Source organism: Scylla paramamosain, chromosome 45 (assembly GCF_035594125.1).
Source record: "Scylla paramamosain isolate STU-SP2022 chromosome 45, ASM3559412v1, whole genome shotgun sequence".
NCBI classification, from domain to species: domain Eukaryota; kingdom Metazoa; phylum Arthropoda; class Malacostraca; order Decapoda; family Portunidae; genus Scylla; species Scylla paramamosain.
This window is the reverse complement of record NC_087195.1, coordinates 10,973,581-10,993,592: the sequence shown is the minus strand read 5'-3', so window position 1 is coordinate 10,993,592 and position 20,012 is coordinate 10,973,581. Positions and strand designations below refer to the sequence as shown.

General features: G+C 34.1%; 2 protein-coding genes, 1 non-coding gene and 1 pseudogene across 6 annotated transcripts in view; 2 read left to right on the top strand and 2 right to left on the bottom strand.

Annotated features, from left to right (window-relative positions):
• Positions 1-20,012, bottom strand: part of LOC135094240 (uncharacterized) — a 184,412-nt gene that overhangs the window by 74,536 nt on the left and 89,864 nt on the right. The window lies entirely within an intron of this gene.
• LOC135094287 (NADH-ubiquinone oxidoreductase chain 2-like) lies at positions 323-9,776 on the top strand. The gene is given in 4 exon segments (XM_063994278.1): positions 323-356; positions 700-727; positions 9,217-9,303; positions 9,644-9,776. Coding segments are annotated over 4 exon segments (282 nt in total).
• On the bottom strand, positions 4,390-4,473 carry Trnal-cag (transfer RNA leucine (anticodon CAG)). Its single transcript has one exon. It is a non-coding gene; the product is annotated as a tRNA-Leu (tRNA).
• On the top strand, positions 9,808-11,412 carry LOC135094286 (cytochrome c oxidase subunit 1-like; annotated as a pseudogene).

The following is a 20,012-nucleotide window of genomic DNA, read 5'->3' as shown; positions in this document are numbered from 1 at the left end:
GGCAGATGTATTACACAGGATGATGGCGTTATGCAAACCCACTCAAGTCCCGCGGGTCAAGATGAGGGGATCTTGACCACACACACACACACACACACACACACACACACACACACACACACACACACACAGAGTTCTCAGTATCGTCCTTATTTCCTCTCCCAATCGTCTGCTAATTAGTCAATCAGGTATATTTCACGTGAGAATAGAAGACAGGTGAATAGTTAACATGTGGTAGTAACAGTAGTAATGTAGTAGTAGTAGTAGTAGTAGTAGTAGTAGTAGTAGTAGTAGTAGTAGTAGTGTAACATCTTTAAGCTCTATGCACACACCAGTGAGTTTTGTAGATAATAGGCGTGAACTGACTGTGTTAACCGACAGTTCCTTTCCTTCCAGAGCTAACAACAAGGCTCCCCATCCCTCTATAATCAACACGAGACTCACAGATTACAACTGTTAATGCCCCTCTATAACTTAACTCCTACCTTGAGGCACTGAGGTGAGACTGCGAGTTTTTGAGGCTTGTGTTGTGGGTGGTGTTCAGTGACGTGATGAAAACTTTTTTTTATCTAATGATCCGCTTCATCAGAAAACCTGCCAGTTATCTACCTTCTTGATCAGCGTTACTGAGCCGGCATCTCTCTAGGGCTTATTTTACTTCCTCCCCCTATTATCTACATGTATGACTTATACCTGCAGTATTGTTATTATCATTATTATTATTATTATTATTATTAGTAGTAGTAGTAGTAGTAGTAGTAGTAGTAGTAGTAGTAGTAGTAGTAGTAGTAGTAGTAGTAGTAGTAGTAGTAGTGGTAGTAGTAGTAGTAGTAGCAGTAGTAGTAGTAGTAGTAGTAGTAGTAGTAGTAGTAGTGGTGGTGGTTTTAGTGGCAGTAGTAGCAGCAGTAGTAGTAGTAGTAGTAGTAGTAGTAGTAGTAGTAGTAGTAGTAGTAGTAGTAACAGTAGTAGTAGTAGTAGTAGTAGTAGTAGTAGTAGTAGCATAGTAGTAGTAGTTAATGCTCTTGTTCTTGTTGCTGTAGGTGACTGAAGAAGCAGTTAGTATCATTACTAAACAAATATTAACAACAAATATTACTTCAAACAAATATTACCACCACCACCACCACCACCACCATACATCACAGGCTCATGAAAGGGAAGAGTGACTGAGAACCGCCAGGGAGTATGAAGTCGCGTCTTTCCTTCCCCTGAGATGCTTCCTGTCACAAGCTCATTAACCAATCCTGTCGCGGATGGGAGATTGCGTGGCTGTCTTGCGTGGAGGGAGGGAGGCAGGTGGATGGCACAGGTGGAGATTGACTTGGTGACATTATTCGTCACTATCATCATCAAGGTGGCGAGTGGCGGGCAGGGCGTCTGTGAGGAATTACTGCTACTTGTTTAGGTGTCTGTCTTTCACGAGTGTGCGTCACGCAGTAATGAAAACGTTACTGTTGCTCGTGATGCTTGATGTAATTCCTTTCCTATGACACAAGAGCAGTCACTTGAGCCAGTAATTCTAAACACTGGTCAACATTTCCATGTAGGTGATGACGTCTGACAGCTGCGCCCTTCTGCTTCACCAATGCAACCACTGCCTACGTGAATGTCATTTGTATCCTACACACACCACACGTGGATTAAAGACGCTTCCATGAAAAACACTAATGAAAACACAGGCACACACACACACACACACACACACACACACACACACACACACACACACACACACACACACTTATAACACCAAACGCCACACCTTCGTCTCGCCAGACACATTCTCGAGGGCCATCACCACTAATGCACCAAGACCACACTAACTGAGTTTCTTAAGTTGCATGAAGAACGACTATCGGAGCTCTCAGATGAATGGGCTTGATGCAGGCACCTGCGACACACACTGTGCCTACTGTGCGTGTGTGTGTGTGTGTGTGTGTGTTTTCTACTAAACGAACGTTACCTGCCACATCAATCTTCAAGCATGCATTTCCTTCCTAGCGTCTTTTATTGGTAATATAGGAGAGGTTTCCTGGATGCTGAGCCGTGGTGTTGTCAAGGGCGGAGGCAGCGGCACAAAATTTCACGTTAATTAATTTTCACGTTAATTTCACGGCAGGTATTAACCATTATCGAGTTTCAGCTGCGCGTCGTGGGCTCACTGCTCGTTCTCGTCATCATCATTTGCCTTTCTTGTTTTTTTTTCCGCTTGAAGTGAATCCGTGACGTGATGAGGAACGCTCCAGTCTTTAACTAACGCCGCTTCCACTTTTCTTGATCAGTTTTCTTTTTATATGCATGTTTCCTCTGCTAACTTTCACTCCTGTTACACGCCAAACTCTCCAAAAGACCAACGCTGACCACCCGCCACTCAGCAGCCCTCAGCACTGTTCACTGTTCTCTGTCACTAAAGAACTTCCCTTCCCTCTTCCCTCACCAGCAATTTCAAGTAACTCACAACGCTTGAAATATCCATACAGAGAGAGAGAGAGAGAGAGAGAGAGAGAGAGAGAGAGAGAGAGAGAGAGAGAGAGAGAGAGAGAGAGAGAGAGAGAGAGAGAGAGAGAGAGAGAGAGAGAGAGAGAGAGAGAGAGAGTTGAAAGGGAAATGGATGCATGAGAAACTTCAAATGCACTGCAGGAGTGAATGATAGTATGTGTGTGTGTGTGTGTGTGTGTGTGTGTGTGTGTGTGTGTGTGTGTGTGTGTGTGTGTGTGTGTGTGTGTGTGTGTGTGTGTGTGTGTGTGTGTGTGTGTGTGTGTGTGTGTGTGTGTGTGTGTTGCAATTTGTAGAAGGGTTTCCATGTATGTCAATGTGGCTGAGAGAGAAGGTAAGGAATGTGAAGAAGAAGAGGGGGAAGAGGAAGAGGAGGGGGAGGAGGAGAAGGAGGAAGATATAGTTAAATGGCATACCGCTGACGTAATTAATAGAGGAACAATAGGAAGGAAAGTTACGAGAAAGCACTGTGTAACATTAATGACTTATAGTAGTAGTAGTAGTAGTAGTAGTGAACATAGTAATAATAGTAGATGTACATAAATGGAAAAGAAAGTAATACCATCACCAATAAGCATTACCACTACCACCACCACCACCACCACCACCAGCATCATTAAGAGGAACACACACAGACAAAATCATCAGGGAATATGAGATCACGTCTTTCCTTCCCCTGAGATGCTTCCTGTCACAAGCTCATTAATCAATCCTGGCGAGGGCGGAAAGGTTGCGTGGCTGTCTCTTGCGTGGAAGGAGGGAGGTGGGTGGATGGCACAGGTGGAGATTGACTTGGTGACATTATTAGTCATTATCACCATCAGGGCGACGAGTGGCGAGCAGGGCGTCTGTGGTCCTTCATCAGAATAAGGACCATAATCTGATCCACTTCTGCGCGGCACGTCCACTACTTTCAAAAGCTCCTGTTGAAGCTGTACGTGTTTTTTAGTGTTTTTTTTTTCTTTTTATGGTTCTAGTGAAAGATTAATAAGATTTCTACATTAAGAACATAAGAACATAAGAAATAAGGGAAGCTGCAAGAAGCGACCAGGCTTACACGTGGCAGTCCCTATATGAAATATACTTACCTATTTCCACCTATCATCCCCATCCATAAACCTGTCTAATATTCACTTAAAGATCCTTAATGCCTTAGCACTAACAACATGATTATTGAGTTCGTTCCACTCATCCACCACTCTATTCGAGAACCAGTTTGTTCCTATTTCCTTCCTAAACCTAAATTTTTCAAGCTTGAACACATTATTTCTTGTTCTATCCTGGTTGCTGATCCTAAGAATTTTGTTTACAACCCCTTTGTTATAACCCTTATACCACTTAAAGACTCCTATCAGGTCTCCTCTTAACCTACGTCTCTCTAAAGAATGTAGATTTAACAGCTTCAACCTCGCCTGGTAAGGAATACTCCTCATCCCCTGCATTCTTTTAGTCATCCTCCTCTGTACTGATTCTAATAGACCTATATCTTTCCTGTAATGTGGGGACCAGAACTGTACAGCGTAGTCGAGATGAGGTCTGACCAGCGCCAACTATAACTTTAATATTACTTCCGGCCTTCTACTTTTAACACTCCTAAAAGTGAATCCTAGTACCCTATTTGCCCTGTTTCTGGCCTCTATGCATTGTTTTCCTAGACGGAGATAAAAGCTAACTATAACTCCTAAATCTTTCTCGTACCCTGTACCTACTAGAGTTTCGTTGTTTAATGTGTACCTACTGTGAAACTGATGCTTATGGCACCCCGCTGGTTACGTCAGTCCAGTTGGATGCTTTTTCATTTATTACTACTCTTTGTTTACGGTTGTCTCGCCACTTTTCTACCCATCTTAGCACGCGGCCTTGACACAAGGCATTTTAGATTTATAAAGGTATTGTCAGGAGTGGGATTTGAACCCACGCCCGGAAGACCGGACTGCGACCTGAACGCAGCGCCTTGGACCGCTCGGCCATCCTGACTGCGGGAGATAAATGTTGGAATGCCAAGAACATCTGGTGTTCCCAGGCGGTCACCCATCCAAGTACTAACCGGACCCAACGTTGCTTAACTTCGCTGACCGGACGAGAAGCGGTGTGGTCGTTTAAAAGGAGGAACAGTCTGGAGATCCTGGCTGCTCAGATTTGTAGGCTTTGAAAATAGTCGTGGTGAGAGAACACAGGCCTATTGAGTCACGTTATAAGTCTTGTGTTACTGGCTCGTATTGAAAACATTTCCACTTCTGATCTCAACAACTTCTAACACCCTCTGCTGGAAGTTACTGTAGATTTGAAGGGAGTTTTTAATGAAATAGTACATTATAATGCTTATATATATATATATATATATATATATATATATATATATATATATATATATATATATATATATATATATATATATATATATATATATATATATATATATATATATTCTTTTAATGGCGTTTTTTTTTATTTGTTAATATGTTAGTGTGGCTAGTGTTGCTGGTTTTGTTGGTGGTGGTGATGACGATGTGGATGATGATGATGATGATGATGATGATGTGCCTATCCCGTGAATTGCTGCTACGTACTATTATTATTATTGTTATTATTATTATCATTATTATTATTATTATTATTATTATTATTATTATTATTATTACTATTATTATCATCATCATAATCACCCTAAACACTACCTTCCCTCCAGTGCACGAAGCCTAGAAATACAACACTCCTCATGGTAACAGAATCAATACTTCGACCTTGACTTGAAAACACTTGAACAAGGGAAGCATCGCCGCGAAGACATGGCGCTCACTCAAGGTCACCAGAGGGATCATGACAAAATACACGATGGAAAAATGCCTTCCACTTATAAAGAACATCCACGCACGCCCTCTCCATACAGGTGATTCTCCAGACGCTATTCATTCAGCCAGTCAGTCACTTCATTAATCTCTCCATTAGTGTTGCAGGCTGGTCAACACAGGGACGTATGGACGAATGACACACACACACACACACTCATATACACACAGCCTTACTTTAGATTTCTTTATTCATTTTGTTAAGTTGTCCAATCTATATGTAAATGTTCACTGCTGCCTCCGTAATAAGCAGTTTATCGTTGTTATTATTGCTATTTTTACACACACACACACACCCCACACACACACACACCACACACACACACACAGAGAGAGAGAGAGAGAGAGAGAGAGAGAGAGAGAGAGAGAGAGAGAGAGAGAGAGAGAGAGAGAGAGAGAGAGAGAGAGAGAGAGAGAGAGAGAGAGAGAGAGAGAGAGAGAGAGAGAGAGAGAGTTTACTACATATTCATGACTTATGTGTCTCTTTGTGTTATCGAAAATCACCCGATAACTGTTGCATATTTGTGTGTATTCGTGTGTGTGTGTGTGTGTGTGTGTGTGTGTGTGTGTGTGTGTGTGTGTGTGTTCAATAGCTTCATTTGTGGAATCGGTTTTATCCACTCCTGATGTTTGCAACCGAGACACAATAGAGGCGAGGTTCACATGCCACACGGCGCCCCTGAGCCCATTGAGCCAGCGAGGAACACCCGCAACAACACACTCCACCAGTTGGGTCTTGAGCTGACGCGCCACGACTCCTCAATTTGCAATGTTTTACTCGGGACGGCCAATCCAACTCACGGCATACTGTTTCAGATGTGGTTCAGGTCAAGAAATAAGTAAATAAATAAAATAAATAATAAAAAAAAAAGAGGAAAAAAAAATCATTGTCAGAACCCGACTAATCATCTCTGTGGTTTCTGAAAATAACCCTTGTGGGAACTTGGTGTTTAATGATATGCGCATTCTTTTGATTAAATTCTAGGAGCTAGGAGGCTGAGAGCGCACACCTCCGTCATCGTCATTTAATAACACGGAATGTGCCAAACATTCTCCGCAGACTTGTGTCACGCGAAAATCTGAGGAACATTCTGGAGGCGCACACGGGTCTAGATCCACCTGAAAATCTAACCATTATTCCTTGACGATTAATGATATTCCTTTCACTTAAATAGGTTTTAACGAAAATCCGTTTCAGACAGCAAACATATAGACAAATATGGAAACAGACAAGCAAACAGGCAAATACCAGCCTCGGAGTCCCCATTTGGGGAGGGGACCACAAATGTCCCCAGGTCGGACTGCCTTTCTGACGACGACCCTAAGTGTCTTGACACCCCCCTCAAATTTTTCTTCATTAACTTCTTGAACATTCGCGGTCTAAGATCTAATTTTCAATCTGTAGAACACCACCTCTCCTCTTCTAAACCTAATTTTCTTTTCTTCACACAAACTCAGGTGTCTGAGGCAACTGACAGTAGCCCCTTTTCTGTTCCCTCCTACTTTCTCTATCCTCATTTTCGATCCAAAGCTGGATGTTGCGCTTATGTGCGCAATGACTTAACCTGCTCTCGTGCCCACGCTTTTGAATCTTCCGAGTTTTCCACCATCTGGCTACGACTACAGAGTCACTCTCAAACTAAATTTATCTGTGCTGTATACCTCTAACCTAACTTCTCTGACTATAAGAAATTCTTTGACTACTTAACTTCCAAAGTGGAGCACATTCTGACCCTCTTCCCTTTTGCAGAGATCTCCATTCTTGGAGACTTCAATGTTCACCTCCAGCTTTTGCTTTCCTCTCCCTTCACTGACCATCCTGGTGAACTAGCCTACAACTTTGCTATCCTCCACGACCTATAGCAACTGGTGCAACATCCTACTCATATTCCTGACCGTCTTGGAGATACGCCCAACATTCTTGACCTTTTCCTGACCTCTAATCCTTCTGCTTATGCTGTCACCCTCTCTTCTCCGTTGGGCTCCTCCAATCACAATCTCATATCTTTATCTTGTCCTATCGCTCCAATCCCTCCTCAGGATCCCCTAAGCGAAGGTGCCTCTGGCGTTTTGCTTCTGTTAGTTGGAGGACCTGAGGAGGTATTTTGCTGCGTTTCCTTGGAATGACTACTGCTTCCGTGTCAGAGACCCGTCTTTGTGTGCTGAGCGCATAACAGAGGTGATAGTGTCTGGCATGGAGGCGTACATTCCTCACTCTTTTTTCTCGACCTAAACCTTCCAAACCTTGGTTTAACACAGTCTGTTCTCGTGTTATACATGATAGAAAGGTGGCCCACCAAAGGTATTTAGGCCTTCCATCACCAGAATCTCATGCACTTTATATTTCTGCCCGGAACCATGCTAAGTCTGTTCTCCTACTAGCCAAAAACTCCTTCATTAACAGAAAATGTCAAAACTTTTCAAGATCTAACTCCCCTCGCGACATCTGGCATCTAGCCAAAAATATCTCCAATAACTTTGCTTCTTGTTTCCCTTCTCTACTTCAACCAGATGGCACCACTGCTATCACATCTATTTCTAAAGCTGAACTCTACGCTCAAACCTTTACTAAAAACTCTACCTTGGACGATTCAAGGCTTGTTCCTCCCTCTCCTCCACCCTCTGACTACTTTATGCCACCTATTAAAATTCTTCGCAATGATGTTTTCCATGCCCCTGCTGGCCTAAACCCTCGGAAGGCTGACGGACCTGAGACCGCAGAGATTACTTTTTATTAGAGTGAGAAGAACATAAATATTATATACGAATCTTTAATTATATAAGTTTTCTTAACTAATATATTTTTTTGATAAATGAATTTAATGAAAATAAATGCATATATATATATATATATATATATATATATATATATATATATATATATATATATATATATATATATATATATATATATATATATATATATATATATATATATGTATATGTATATGTATATGTATATATATATATAATATATATATATATATATATATATATATATATATATATATATATATATAATATATATATATATATATATATATATATATATATATATATATATATATATATATATATATATATATATATATATATATATATATATATATATATATATATATATATATATATATATATATATATATATATATATGTATATGTATATGTATATGTATATATATATATATATATATATATATATATATATATATATATATATATATATATATATATATATATATATATATATATATATATATATATATATATATATATATATATATATATATATATATATATATATATATATATATATATATATATATATATATATATATATATATATATATATATATATATATATATATATATATATATATATATATATATATATATATATATATATTCATAAATGCTGAGAGAAATACACATTCTCTACATATAAACTTCAAATGTCACTTTGATATTTTCGTCCTCTTATATTAATTAGTCTTTCCTATGTATCACTTTCTTTCATTTATTTTTTCTTTCGTTTTCTTATTTGTACTACTTTGTTTCTTAAGCATTTTTATTTGATTTTTAATCTGTTTTTATGTTAATATAGTGCCTGACTTAAAAGGGTAGCTTTGATAGAGCTAATTATGTATTTCTTATACCTATATTATTTATAGCGAATTTACACAGCTTCTTTAAAGATCAAAACTTTATGTGCGTTATACACTAACAAATGATATTCTCAAAGATAAGCTAACTAAGCTAATGGGCTCATACCTCGTAAATGAAAGCTTCAACCTTTCTCATTTTAATGACCTTTCCAGTTTCCTACCTATTATTTTTCTGTACTTTACTAACAGGTATCTTTTTCATTTACTTCTTCTCCTTCTTGGTTTGGGGCTTGACTCGGGCTGGAACTAAATCTTTTATCATTTATTCCTCTCATTGCAACTAAATTATGCCCGTATCTAACTGAAGCTGCAATTAAATATTTTCTAATTCAAGCTCTAGCATCTACTATCTTAATTCTCTCTCTCTCTCTCTCTCTCTCTCTCTCTCTCTCTCTCTCTCTCTCTCTCTCTCTCTCTCTCTCTCTCTCTCTCTCTATATATATATATATATATATATATACTCGAATGACTTTTCTTATTCTTTAATTAGTATATCTTTACTTTTAAAATTATGAGCAGGTCCGTTACATTTTTGGCTTCCGCAAGTTATTGAAGGATTGTCTTGACCTCAAGCTTTTATTCTCTTAACAATCAAAAAAAAATTACTCCTTTGTTTTTAATTCCCTATTTAAGCTACTCTTCTAACTTAGTAACCTTAATTACTTTAGCAGCACATAATTCTTCTTTAATTGGAGCCTTAGGTGGCTTAAATGTTACAAAACTACGTAAACTTATCGCCTTCTCTTCAGTTAACCATATATCTTAATACTTATTGTTATATCAATCAGTGATATAATATGACTCATTTGCTTTTTATCTTCTCCTTTTTTTTCAGGCTCTGTGAATATTTTACTCTTTATTACTCAGTGTTCATCAATTTCCGTTATAATAATTGAAAACAAAAGGAAGATTGCCCTAAAACTTTTTTTTTTTATCCAATAAATTTCTTATCTTTAGGTCTTCCTCCTATTTCAGGATTTACACCTAAATGATTTATAATTCAACTACTCTCTTCTAAAATAATAATTTTCTCTCTTTTAATTCTTTTTTTTAAGTCTTATTACTCTTTATTTCTATCTACGTCTCTTTTTCCCAATAATGCCATTATCTTTTCCTTCATTTACCACTTCCCTTAAAATTAAACCATTACTAACATTTTCTCCTATCTTAATCTTTGTTACTTTCATTAATATGTTTGGAATATGTTTTCCTATTCCATATTTAGCCTAGAATTTTAAGTTATATTAAACTAAAGGTCTTCAAAGCCAAAACACACACACAAAAAAAAAATAAATAAAAATAATATATATATATATATATATATATATATATATATATATATATATATATATATATATATATATATATATATATATATATATATATATATATATATATATATATATATATATATATATATATATATATATATATATATATATATATATATATATATATATATATATATATATATATATATATATATATATATATATATATATATATATATATATATATATATATATATATATATATATATATATATTTTTTTTTTTTTTTTTAAATCCTAAATTCCAGTGTTTCCACACATCTTTAGATTTGCAATCTAATATTATTTATATTTTACTGTAGAACCTAATAAGAAAGTTTTTACCTTGTTTTTCGATTTGCAATGTAGCGCCTGCACTTCTCAGCCATCTTATTATGCAACGATGATTCTTTTCTACAAATCATAAAGACATTGGTACACTATTTCATTTTAGGAGCATGGTCTGGTATAGTAGGAACCTCGTTAAGTATAATTATTCGAGCCGAATCAGGTCAGCCAGGCACATTTATCGGCAACGATCAAATTTACAGTGTTGTAGTTACCGCCCATGCCTTTGTTATAACCTTCTTCATAGTTATACCAATTATAACTGGAGGATTTGGTAATTGACTAGTCCCTCTTATATAAGGAGCCCCTGATATAGCGTTCTCTCGTATAAATAACATAAGATCCTGACTATTGCCTCCTTCTTTAACTCTTCTTCTAATAAGAGGTATAGTGGAAAGAGGAGCTGGTACAGGTTGAACTGTTTAGCCTCCTCTAGCAGCAGCTATTGCCCATGCAGGAGCATTAGTTGATCTTGGTATTTTTTCTCTTCACCTTGCTGGTGTGTCCTCAATTCTTGGAGCAGTTAGTTTTATAACAACTGTAATTAACATACGATCCTTTGGAATAAGAATAGATCAAATACCTTTGTTTGTATTAACTTTTTATTACTGCCATTCTCTTACTTTCATCCTTACCTGTATCAGCAGGAGCAATCACTATGATTTTAACTAACCGAAATCTTAATACATCTTTCTTTGACCCCGCTGGAGGTGGTGATCCTGTTTTATATCAATATTTATTTTGATTTTTTGGTCACCCTGAAGTTTATATTCTCATTCTACCAGGCTTTGGAGTAATTTCCCATATTGTAAGACAAGAATTGGGGAAAAAAGAATCATTCGGTGCATTAGGTATGATCTGTGCTATAATGGCTACTGGAATTTTAAGATTTATCCTCTGAACTCACCATATATTTACAGTAGGTATAGTCGTTGATACACGAGCTTACTTCACATCAGTCACAACAATTACTGCTGTTCCTACAGGTATTAAATTTTTCAGATGACTTAGAACCCTACTTGGAACACAAATTAACTATAGTCCCTCGATATTATGAGCTTTAGGTTTTATTTCTTTATTTATTTACTGTTGGAGGTTTAACAGGTGTTGTCCTGGCAAATTCATCAATTGATATTATTGTTCATGATACTTACTACGTTGTAGCTCATTATGTTTTATCTATAGGGGCTGTACTCGGTATTTCTGCAGGTACTGCACATTGATTCCACATTTTTAAAGGTTTACCACTTAACCCTAAATTAATAAGAATCCACTTTACTGTCATATTCATCGGTGTAAATATCACTTTCTTCCCTCAACATTTCATAGCACTTAACGGAATACCTCGACGTTACTCTGATTACCCGCCGATATTTCATGGAAGAAACCTATGGAAGAAACAATATTTCATGTTGCCTACGCAACAATATCCTATGGAAGAAACAATATTTCATGTTGCCTACGCAACATGAAATATTGTTTCTTCCAAAGGATCTATAGTATATCTTGTTGCTAAATTAATTTTTATAATTATCATTTGAGAAGCTTTAATTTCTAATCGTCCTGTTCTATTCTCCCCTTTCCTGCCTCTTCAGTTGAATGAAACCACACACACCCACCCGCTGATCACTCTTATATAGAAATTCCACTTACTACTAACTTCTAAAATGGCAGAAAGATGCATAGGATAAGCTCCTACTAAGATTTATTTACCTTCTTTTAGAAAATACATTTCTTAATGTCAACATGAACTTTTCTAGGCCTTCAAGACGGAGCTTCCCCTTTAATGGAACAATTCATCTTTATCCATGATCACATTATAGTTGTTCTTATTATAATCATTACCTTTGTGGGATATATCTTAGCATCACTTCTCAGAATCTTATTAATCGATTTATACTAGAACATCAAACTATTGAATTATTTTGATTTTCATTGCTCTCCCTTCTCTGCGACTTTTATACCTTCTTGATGAAGTTAATAATCCTTCCATTTCTCTTAAAACTGTCGGTCATCAATGATATTGAAGTTATGAATACCCTGACTTTCTTAATGTAGAATTTCATTCTTATATAACTCCTACTAACGAACTAGACTTTTCTGGATTTCGTCTCTTACATGTAGATAATCGAACTGTTCTTCAAATAAATACACAAATATGTATTGTAATCACAGCAGCGGATGTCATTCACTCTTGAACTGTCCCAGACGCTATTCCTGGTTGACTTAATCAAACTAGATTTATAATATCTCGTCCGGGATTATTTTATGGTCAATGTTTAGAACTTTGTGGTGCTAATCATAGATTTATACCTATTGTGATTGGAAGTGTAAACACAATTTTTTCTAAATTGAATTTCTTCATGTTCTGACTCACCCGATGACTGAAAGTAAGTGTAGGTCTTTTAAACCTATTATAGTATTGCGCCTACTTCTGCTGACAAGAAATTAGTTCAATAATTTAATATTAATTTATTATGTTAAAGTTATCTCCTGAGATGTTTCTTAATGCCTCAAATAGCTCCTCTGCTTTGACTTTGTCTTTATTTATTTTCTCTTTATCATTAATTATTTTCATATCCTTAAATTATCTTTTTATACCATTTGAAAAATTTTATTCTAAGATCACTGAGCCTTATCTAATCCCACAGTCTTCTTGAAGATTATAGCTAATTTATTCTCAATTTTCTAACTTTCAAGAATCTTCAACTTTTCATTAAACTGAATTTCCACTTTTGTAGGGCTCCTATTTATTCTTTACCTTTATTGAGCTTCTCCTTCACGATGATCTCTATGCTGAAGTGAAATTATTTTTACTTTACACAAAGAATTTCAAGCCCTTTTAACTTCTTGTTCTTTAGGTTCAACCATATTTTTCATTGCTTTGTTTTTTTTAGTTCTTTATAATATTTTTAAGGTTTATTGCCTTACATTTTTACAAGGTCTAGACACACAGCAATAACCTTAGCACTTTTAAGAAGATATAAGACCACGGCCTTTAACTGATTATATTAGAGTAATAATATTAACTATATGTTTAGTTAAATGACATAACATATTTTTTTTGTTATTAAGACTTGTTGCTATTCTCCTTACCATATATCAAAGGTGACGTGATATTACTGGAGAGGGTACATTCTAAGGACTCCATACCTCTGTAGTAGTAAAAGGCTTACGATGGGGAATAATTCTATTTATTGCCACAGAAGTATTATTCTTTTTTTTTTTCTCAGCTTTTTTTTTTCATAGTAGATTAGCCCCAACGATTGAAATTGGGATAAATTGACCTCCTTACGGTATTCAATCTTTCAACCCATTTCAAATTTCCTTATTAAAAACTACTATTCTTTTGTCTTGAGGAGCTACCGCAACTTGAGCTCATCATACTATTATAGAATCTAGTCATAGGCAAGGCATTCAAAGACTAGGCCTTACAATTGTTTTAGGATTTTATTTTACTCTTCTTCAAGCTTTCAAGTATTTTTGAGGTTCCTTTCACTACTGTTGACTCAGCGTTTGGCTCTACTTTTTTTTTTTTTTTTGTAGCTACAGGCTTTCATGGTCTTCATGTAATTATTGGAACCTCATTTCTACTTTTTTTTTTTTTTTTATGTCTATATTTTAGTCACTTTTCATGTAATCATCATGTTGGATTCGAAGCAGCCGCATCATACTGACACTTTGCTGAGGTACTTTGATTATTCCTTTACGTCTTTATTTACTGATGGAGGCTATTTTTTTTTTTTTTTTCAATATATAAAGTATATCCAATCAGAAAGTCTAGAACGCCTAGAAAAAATCATTCTTACAATACTTTTTATTTGTTTATTTTTACTAACTTTAATTATTTGTTATATTGTTATAACCTTAGAATCCCAAATAAAAAAAATATTAACCGAAAAAAAATTCTCCTTATGAATGTGGATTTAATCCTAAAGGGTCACCACGATTTTCCTTTTCCCTTCGATTTTTTTGTAAATGCTGTATTTTTATTTTTTTTTTTTTTGATGTAGAGATTCAGCATCATTTTTTTTTTTTTTTAACATTGCTGAAGTATTTTCTTGATTGTTTACTAGAGCTCTCTTCTTATTCTTCTCTTAGGCCTTTACTACGAGTGAGTACAGGGAACTTTAGAAGGATCTGATTAATACTTTAAGACCACAGTCAAATTGTATGACATATGAGTTGCATTCATAAAATGTTTTAGTAAACTAGTTTTATTAAATTTTATCTATTAGAAAGCGAAATTATCGCATTTAATTTCGACCTAAACTTTGGCCTTTAGGCCTCTAATAATTATGATTGAAACCAAAACAGAGGTACGTTACTGTTAATGACAAGATTGAAGTAATTCTTCCAATCAAAATGGAACATTATGACAAAAAGAAAAGCTTCTAACTTTTTTTAAGCCGTTGGATTCCGTTGATGTTCCTATTTTTACAGTGTAAGTAACACGTCACATTTTCATTATAAAGCTGAAATAATTTTTTTCTAAAAATACCATATTATTTATTTATTAATTTTTTTTTTTTTACTTTAAACTCAAAGTAAATATTAGATCATAAGCGCCACAAGCTAACATTTTTTTTAAACTACATGAATATACTTACAAGACTTTTCGTCTACTTTTGCAGCTTCAACGCAATATTCTTATTGAATTATATAAATTTAAATAATTAAAACTGTAAAAATAATAAAAAATAATAATTACAATTACAGATACTTTTATAAACACTTTAATTGTTTAACTGTAAATAATTAAAAACATATAAAAATATATGAAAAGAAATAATATAAACCTTGTCCCCCATAAAACTCAAATCAACCTTTATCGGCTACTTTTCCTAAACCTGACCCTGTCTTCAATCTATTTTCCCTTAATTTTAAAGTATTCAGTAAAGGTACAAACCATATTGATCCTATTATTACAACTGAATTATAGCTATTTTCTCTTTTTAATGTGTAATTTACTCTAGTTAGATTTAGTATATAACCTACTAAACCACCTAAAATCCTTACTGCTAATACTGTTATTTTCATTACTGTCCTTAAAGAAATTATCTAATATTCTGGAAACAATCTTCATCTTAATGGCGATCCTCCTAAGATAGCTCCTAATCCTAAAATTCTTACTGAGATAGTTATAAAAAACTCCTCATCCGAAAGATTAGTGATACATCTCAAATTATATTCTCCTGAAAGAGAATAAAGAATTAAACGCAAAGTGTACATTACTGTCAATCCTGTTGCCATCACATATAAGAACAATGCAATAAAATTGACTCATCTTATAAAAGCAACTTCTAAAATTATATCCTTTGAATAAAATCCTGCTATAAAAGGGAATCCGCATTGAGCTAAGTTGGCTACAGTTATGCATGATACTGTCAAAGGCATAAATTTAACTAAATTTCCAAAGGCATAAATTTAACTAAATTTCCCATAAGTCGAATATCCTGATAACCAGCCACTCTATGATTTACAACACCAGCACATATAAAAGGTAAAGCTTTAAACAAAGCAAGACTCAATAAATGAAAAAAAAAAAAAGCCAGATCCGTATAACGTAAAGATAATATTCTTAATATAACTCCTACTTGACTTAATGTTGATAAAGCAATCATTTTTTGAGATCATACTCAGAATTTGCTCCTAGTCCCGCTATAAATATTGTCAAACATGAAGTAATCAACAATACACTTTGAACGACATATCCCTCTGAAGCAGCTCTAAATCGAATTATTAAATAAACCTCAGCGGTCACTAGTGTTGAAGAATGAACTAAAGCTGAGACAGGTGTTGGAGCCGCTACAGCAGCCGCCAGTCACGCACAAAAAGGAATCTGAGCCCTTTTACTTATTGCTGAAATTATAAAAAAGTAAAATAAATAAATAATAACTAAATAAATATATAATAATAATAATAATAATAATAATAATAAGTCATCTCTCGTCTATATGATACCTATAAAACAAAAAATTTCACCCTCTTAATCTTCTCATTAATCCAGTTCTCAGTAAAATTGCTACATCACCTACACGGTTTAAAAGAATAGTTAATATTCCTGCGTTTGCAGACTTTTCATTCTGATTATAAATTACTAAGGCATGAGACAATAATCCCAATCTATCTCAACCCAATAAAATTCTGATTAAATTAGGTCTTAATACTATAAACCTTATAGAAAGAACGAAAGCCAAAACAAGATATATAAATCGATTAAATGTCTTATCATCAGCTATGTAACTCTCTCTATAAAAATGAACTTTACCAGAAATTACAAACACAAATCTTATAAATAATAAAGAAATCCAACCTAAAACCAAAGTAATTACACCTAGAAAATTCTCATTTTGTTACATCTATAATAACTCTTTCAGGTTTTGCCAATGCTAAAGTCCCACAAATAGCTGAATAAAACCACTATTCTAATTTCATGTAGAGAAATTTTCCAAATCATTCTTTTAATTATTGAAAAGATTTTTAAGTTATTAATAAAGTTCTATTTATAATCATTTCATTTAAAGGAAATCAATATGAAAATAATCTCAGATACTCTCTAACTTTTTCTGAACAACATGAATATAAAGTTATAAAAACCCCATGCTGTCTCAATCTATATATGTATTAAGTGTAACTTGCACAAAAAAAAAAAAAAAAAGAGAGAGATAGTAGTCTAAGTCCTACAATAGAAATCTTTCTTCAGCTCAAAACTGTTAAAATTAATATAATCTCTGGTGCTACATTTAAGGAAGGTGGTCTGGCCATATTCCTTGCTCTTAGTAAAAATCATCATAGTCCTATTCTAGGTATAAATGCTAATAATCCTTTATTGACTATCAGTCTTCGTCTTCTAGTACGTTCATAAGCTATATTAGCTAAGCAAAGTAAACCAGAGGAACATAAACCATGTCCAACTATCAATATTACACTTCCAGGTAATCCCCATCAACTAAAAATTACAATCCCACATAACACTAACCTTATGTGTACAACAGAAGAATAAGCAATTGAACACTTTATGTCTACTTGTCGTATACGCATTAAACTAATAGAATCTCCTCCTACAATTCCTAAACTGACTCAATGTCAACAAAATTCTTTATTTACTTCTTGAAACATTACAAGTACTCGAATTAAACCATAACCTCCTAATTTTAGTAAAACTCCTGCTAAAATTAATGAACCTGCAACAGGTGCTTCAACGTGAGCCTTTGGCAACCATAAATGGAATATAAAGATAGGTCATTTAACCAAAAATGCCAAAACAGTTCTTACATACCAAAATCTATATAAATAATCTACTCCTTCTATAGGAAACCTTAAGCTAATAGTTAATCTCCCTGTCATTAAATAATAAACAAAGACACCAATAAAGGTAAAGAAAATGCTAAAGTATAAAAGAAGTATATAGATTCCTGCCTGTACACGCTCAGGTTGATACCCTCAACCTAAAATCAAAATTAATGTTGGAATTAAACAAGCCTCAACTCTAATATAAAATATTAAATAATCTACAGAAGAAAAAGTTAATATTAAAAAAATAATAACATATTTGTAATAATAAACCTTTCACTAAAATTCCCTATTTTTTTTATTTTCTGACTATAAATTTTAGCATTCCAATAAATTAAATCTCTTAAAAACATAATTTCCATGGCTTCGTACTACTAAAATCAATATAGTTAAACCTAAAGACCCCTCAAACGCAGCCAACGTAAAAAAAAAATAAATAGAAAATAAAGAAAAATAAATTTCCCTCCCCACTAAAGTCAACTGCGTTCTTATAAGCCAAAAAACTCCAAGCATTGTAAACTCAAGACTTAACAAAGAATTTAACATGTGGTTATTGTTTGTAATGAACCCTCAAACCCCACAAAAAATGATAACTATAGGAACAAAAATCATTATACCTCTAAAACTTACCATTACTTTTAATAGTTTAATTTAAAACCTTGGTCTTGTAAACCAATAATGAAATTTTTTTTTCTTAAAACTTCAGAGAAAAAGAGAAGATTTCTTTATCTTTAATTCCCAAAACTAATATTTTGTTTAACTCTTCTTTGATATGACCTTTCTTTTTATTCCCTTCATTTTAGTTTTATCTGTATTATTTACACAGTTAATTCATCCTTTATCTACAGGTTTAACCTTGTTAATTTAAACCATCAAATTTCTCTTTCAGCCAGATTAACAACATACATTTACTGATTCTCATATATTCTCTTCATAATTTTCTTAGGAGGTATACTTGTATTATTCATTTATGTTACATCTTTAGCTTCTAATGAGTCATCCTCATTCTTTTATTCGACCTTCCTTATTTCCACCTTTCTTCTCTTAATTTTTTTTTCCACTTACTCTTTTCTGAGATCCCTTGCTAAACGAAGCTGTAACCAACTCTCCTTTATCATCTCTCAATATAGAATCATGAAATGTTTTTATTATTAGATGAATTTGTAGTTCTAATTTGATAAATTTCACCATTTATCATCCTTTATCTACTCCTAACCTTAATTGTAGTGGTAAAAATTACTAATTAATTTAAAGGACTCTTACGACTCTCTCCTTAGTGACAACACCTCTCTGAAAATGTCACCTTTTATTTAAAATTGTCAACAACTCTCTAGCTGATATACCCTTACCTTCAAATATTTCGACTTTTTGAAACTATGGATCATTGCTAGGATTGTGTCTTGTCATCCAAATTGCTGCCGGTTTATTCTTAGCTATACATTACACTGCTCACTTTGATCCAGCATTCTCTAGAGTAGCCCATGTCTGCTGAGACGTACACTGTGGCTGACTTCTCCGAACTATACATGCCAGTGGAGCATCATTTTTCTTTATCTGTCTGTATATTCATATTGGACCAGGTATTTATTATGGATCCTATATAATCTTCCATGCTTGAATAGTTGCAGTAGTGATTTTGTTTATGGTTATAGCAACAGCTTTTTCTAGGTTATGTTCTCCCTTGACGGCAGATGTCATTCTGGGGAGCTACTGTTATTAATCATCTTTTTTTTTTTTCAGCTATTCCCTACATTGGTACAGATTTAGAACAATAAATCTGAGGAGGATTTTCAGTAGATAATGCCACACTAACTCGATTTTTTACCTTTCATTTCGTCGTTCCTTTCATTATTGCCGCTATAACTATTATTCATATTTTTTTTTCTCCATCAATCAGGTGCTAATAACCCCCTAGGTGTATCAAGACAGTTAGAAAGTACCTTTTCATCCTTATTTTACATTTAAAGACATTGTTGGATTCATTGTTATATTTACACTTTTACTTATTCTGTCCCTTCTTAATCCTTATTTGTTAGATCCTGATAACTT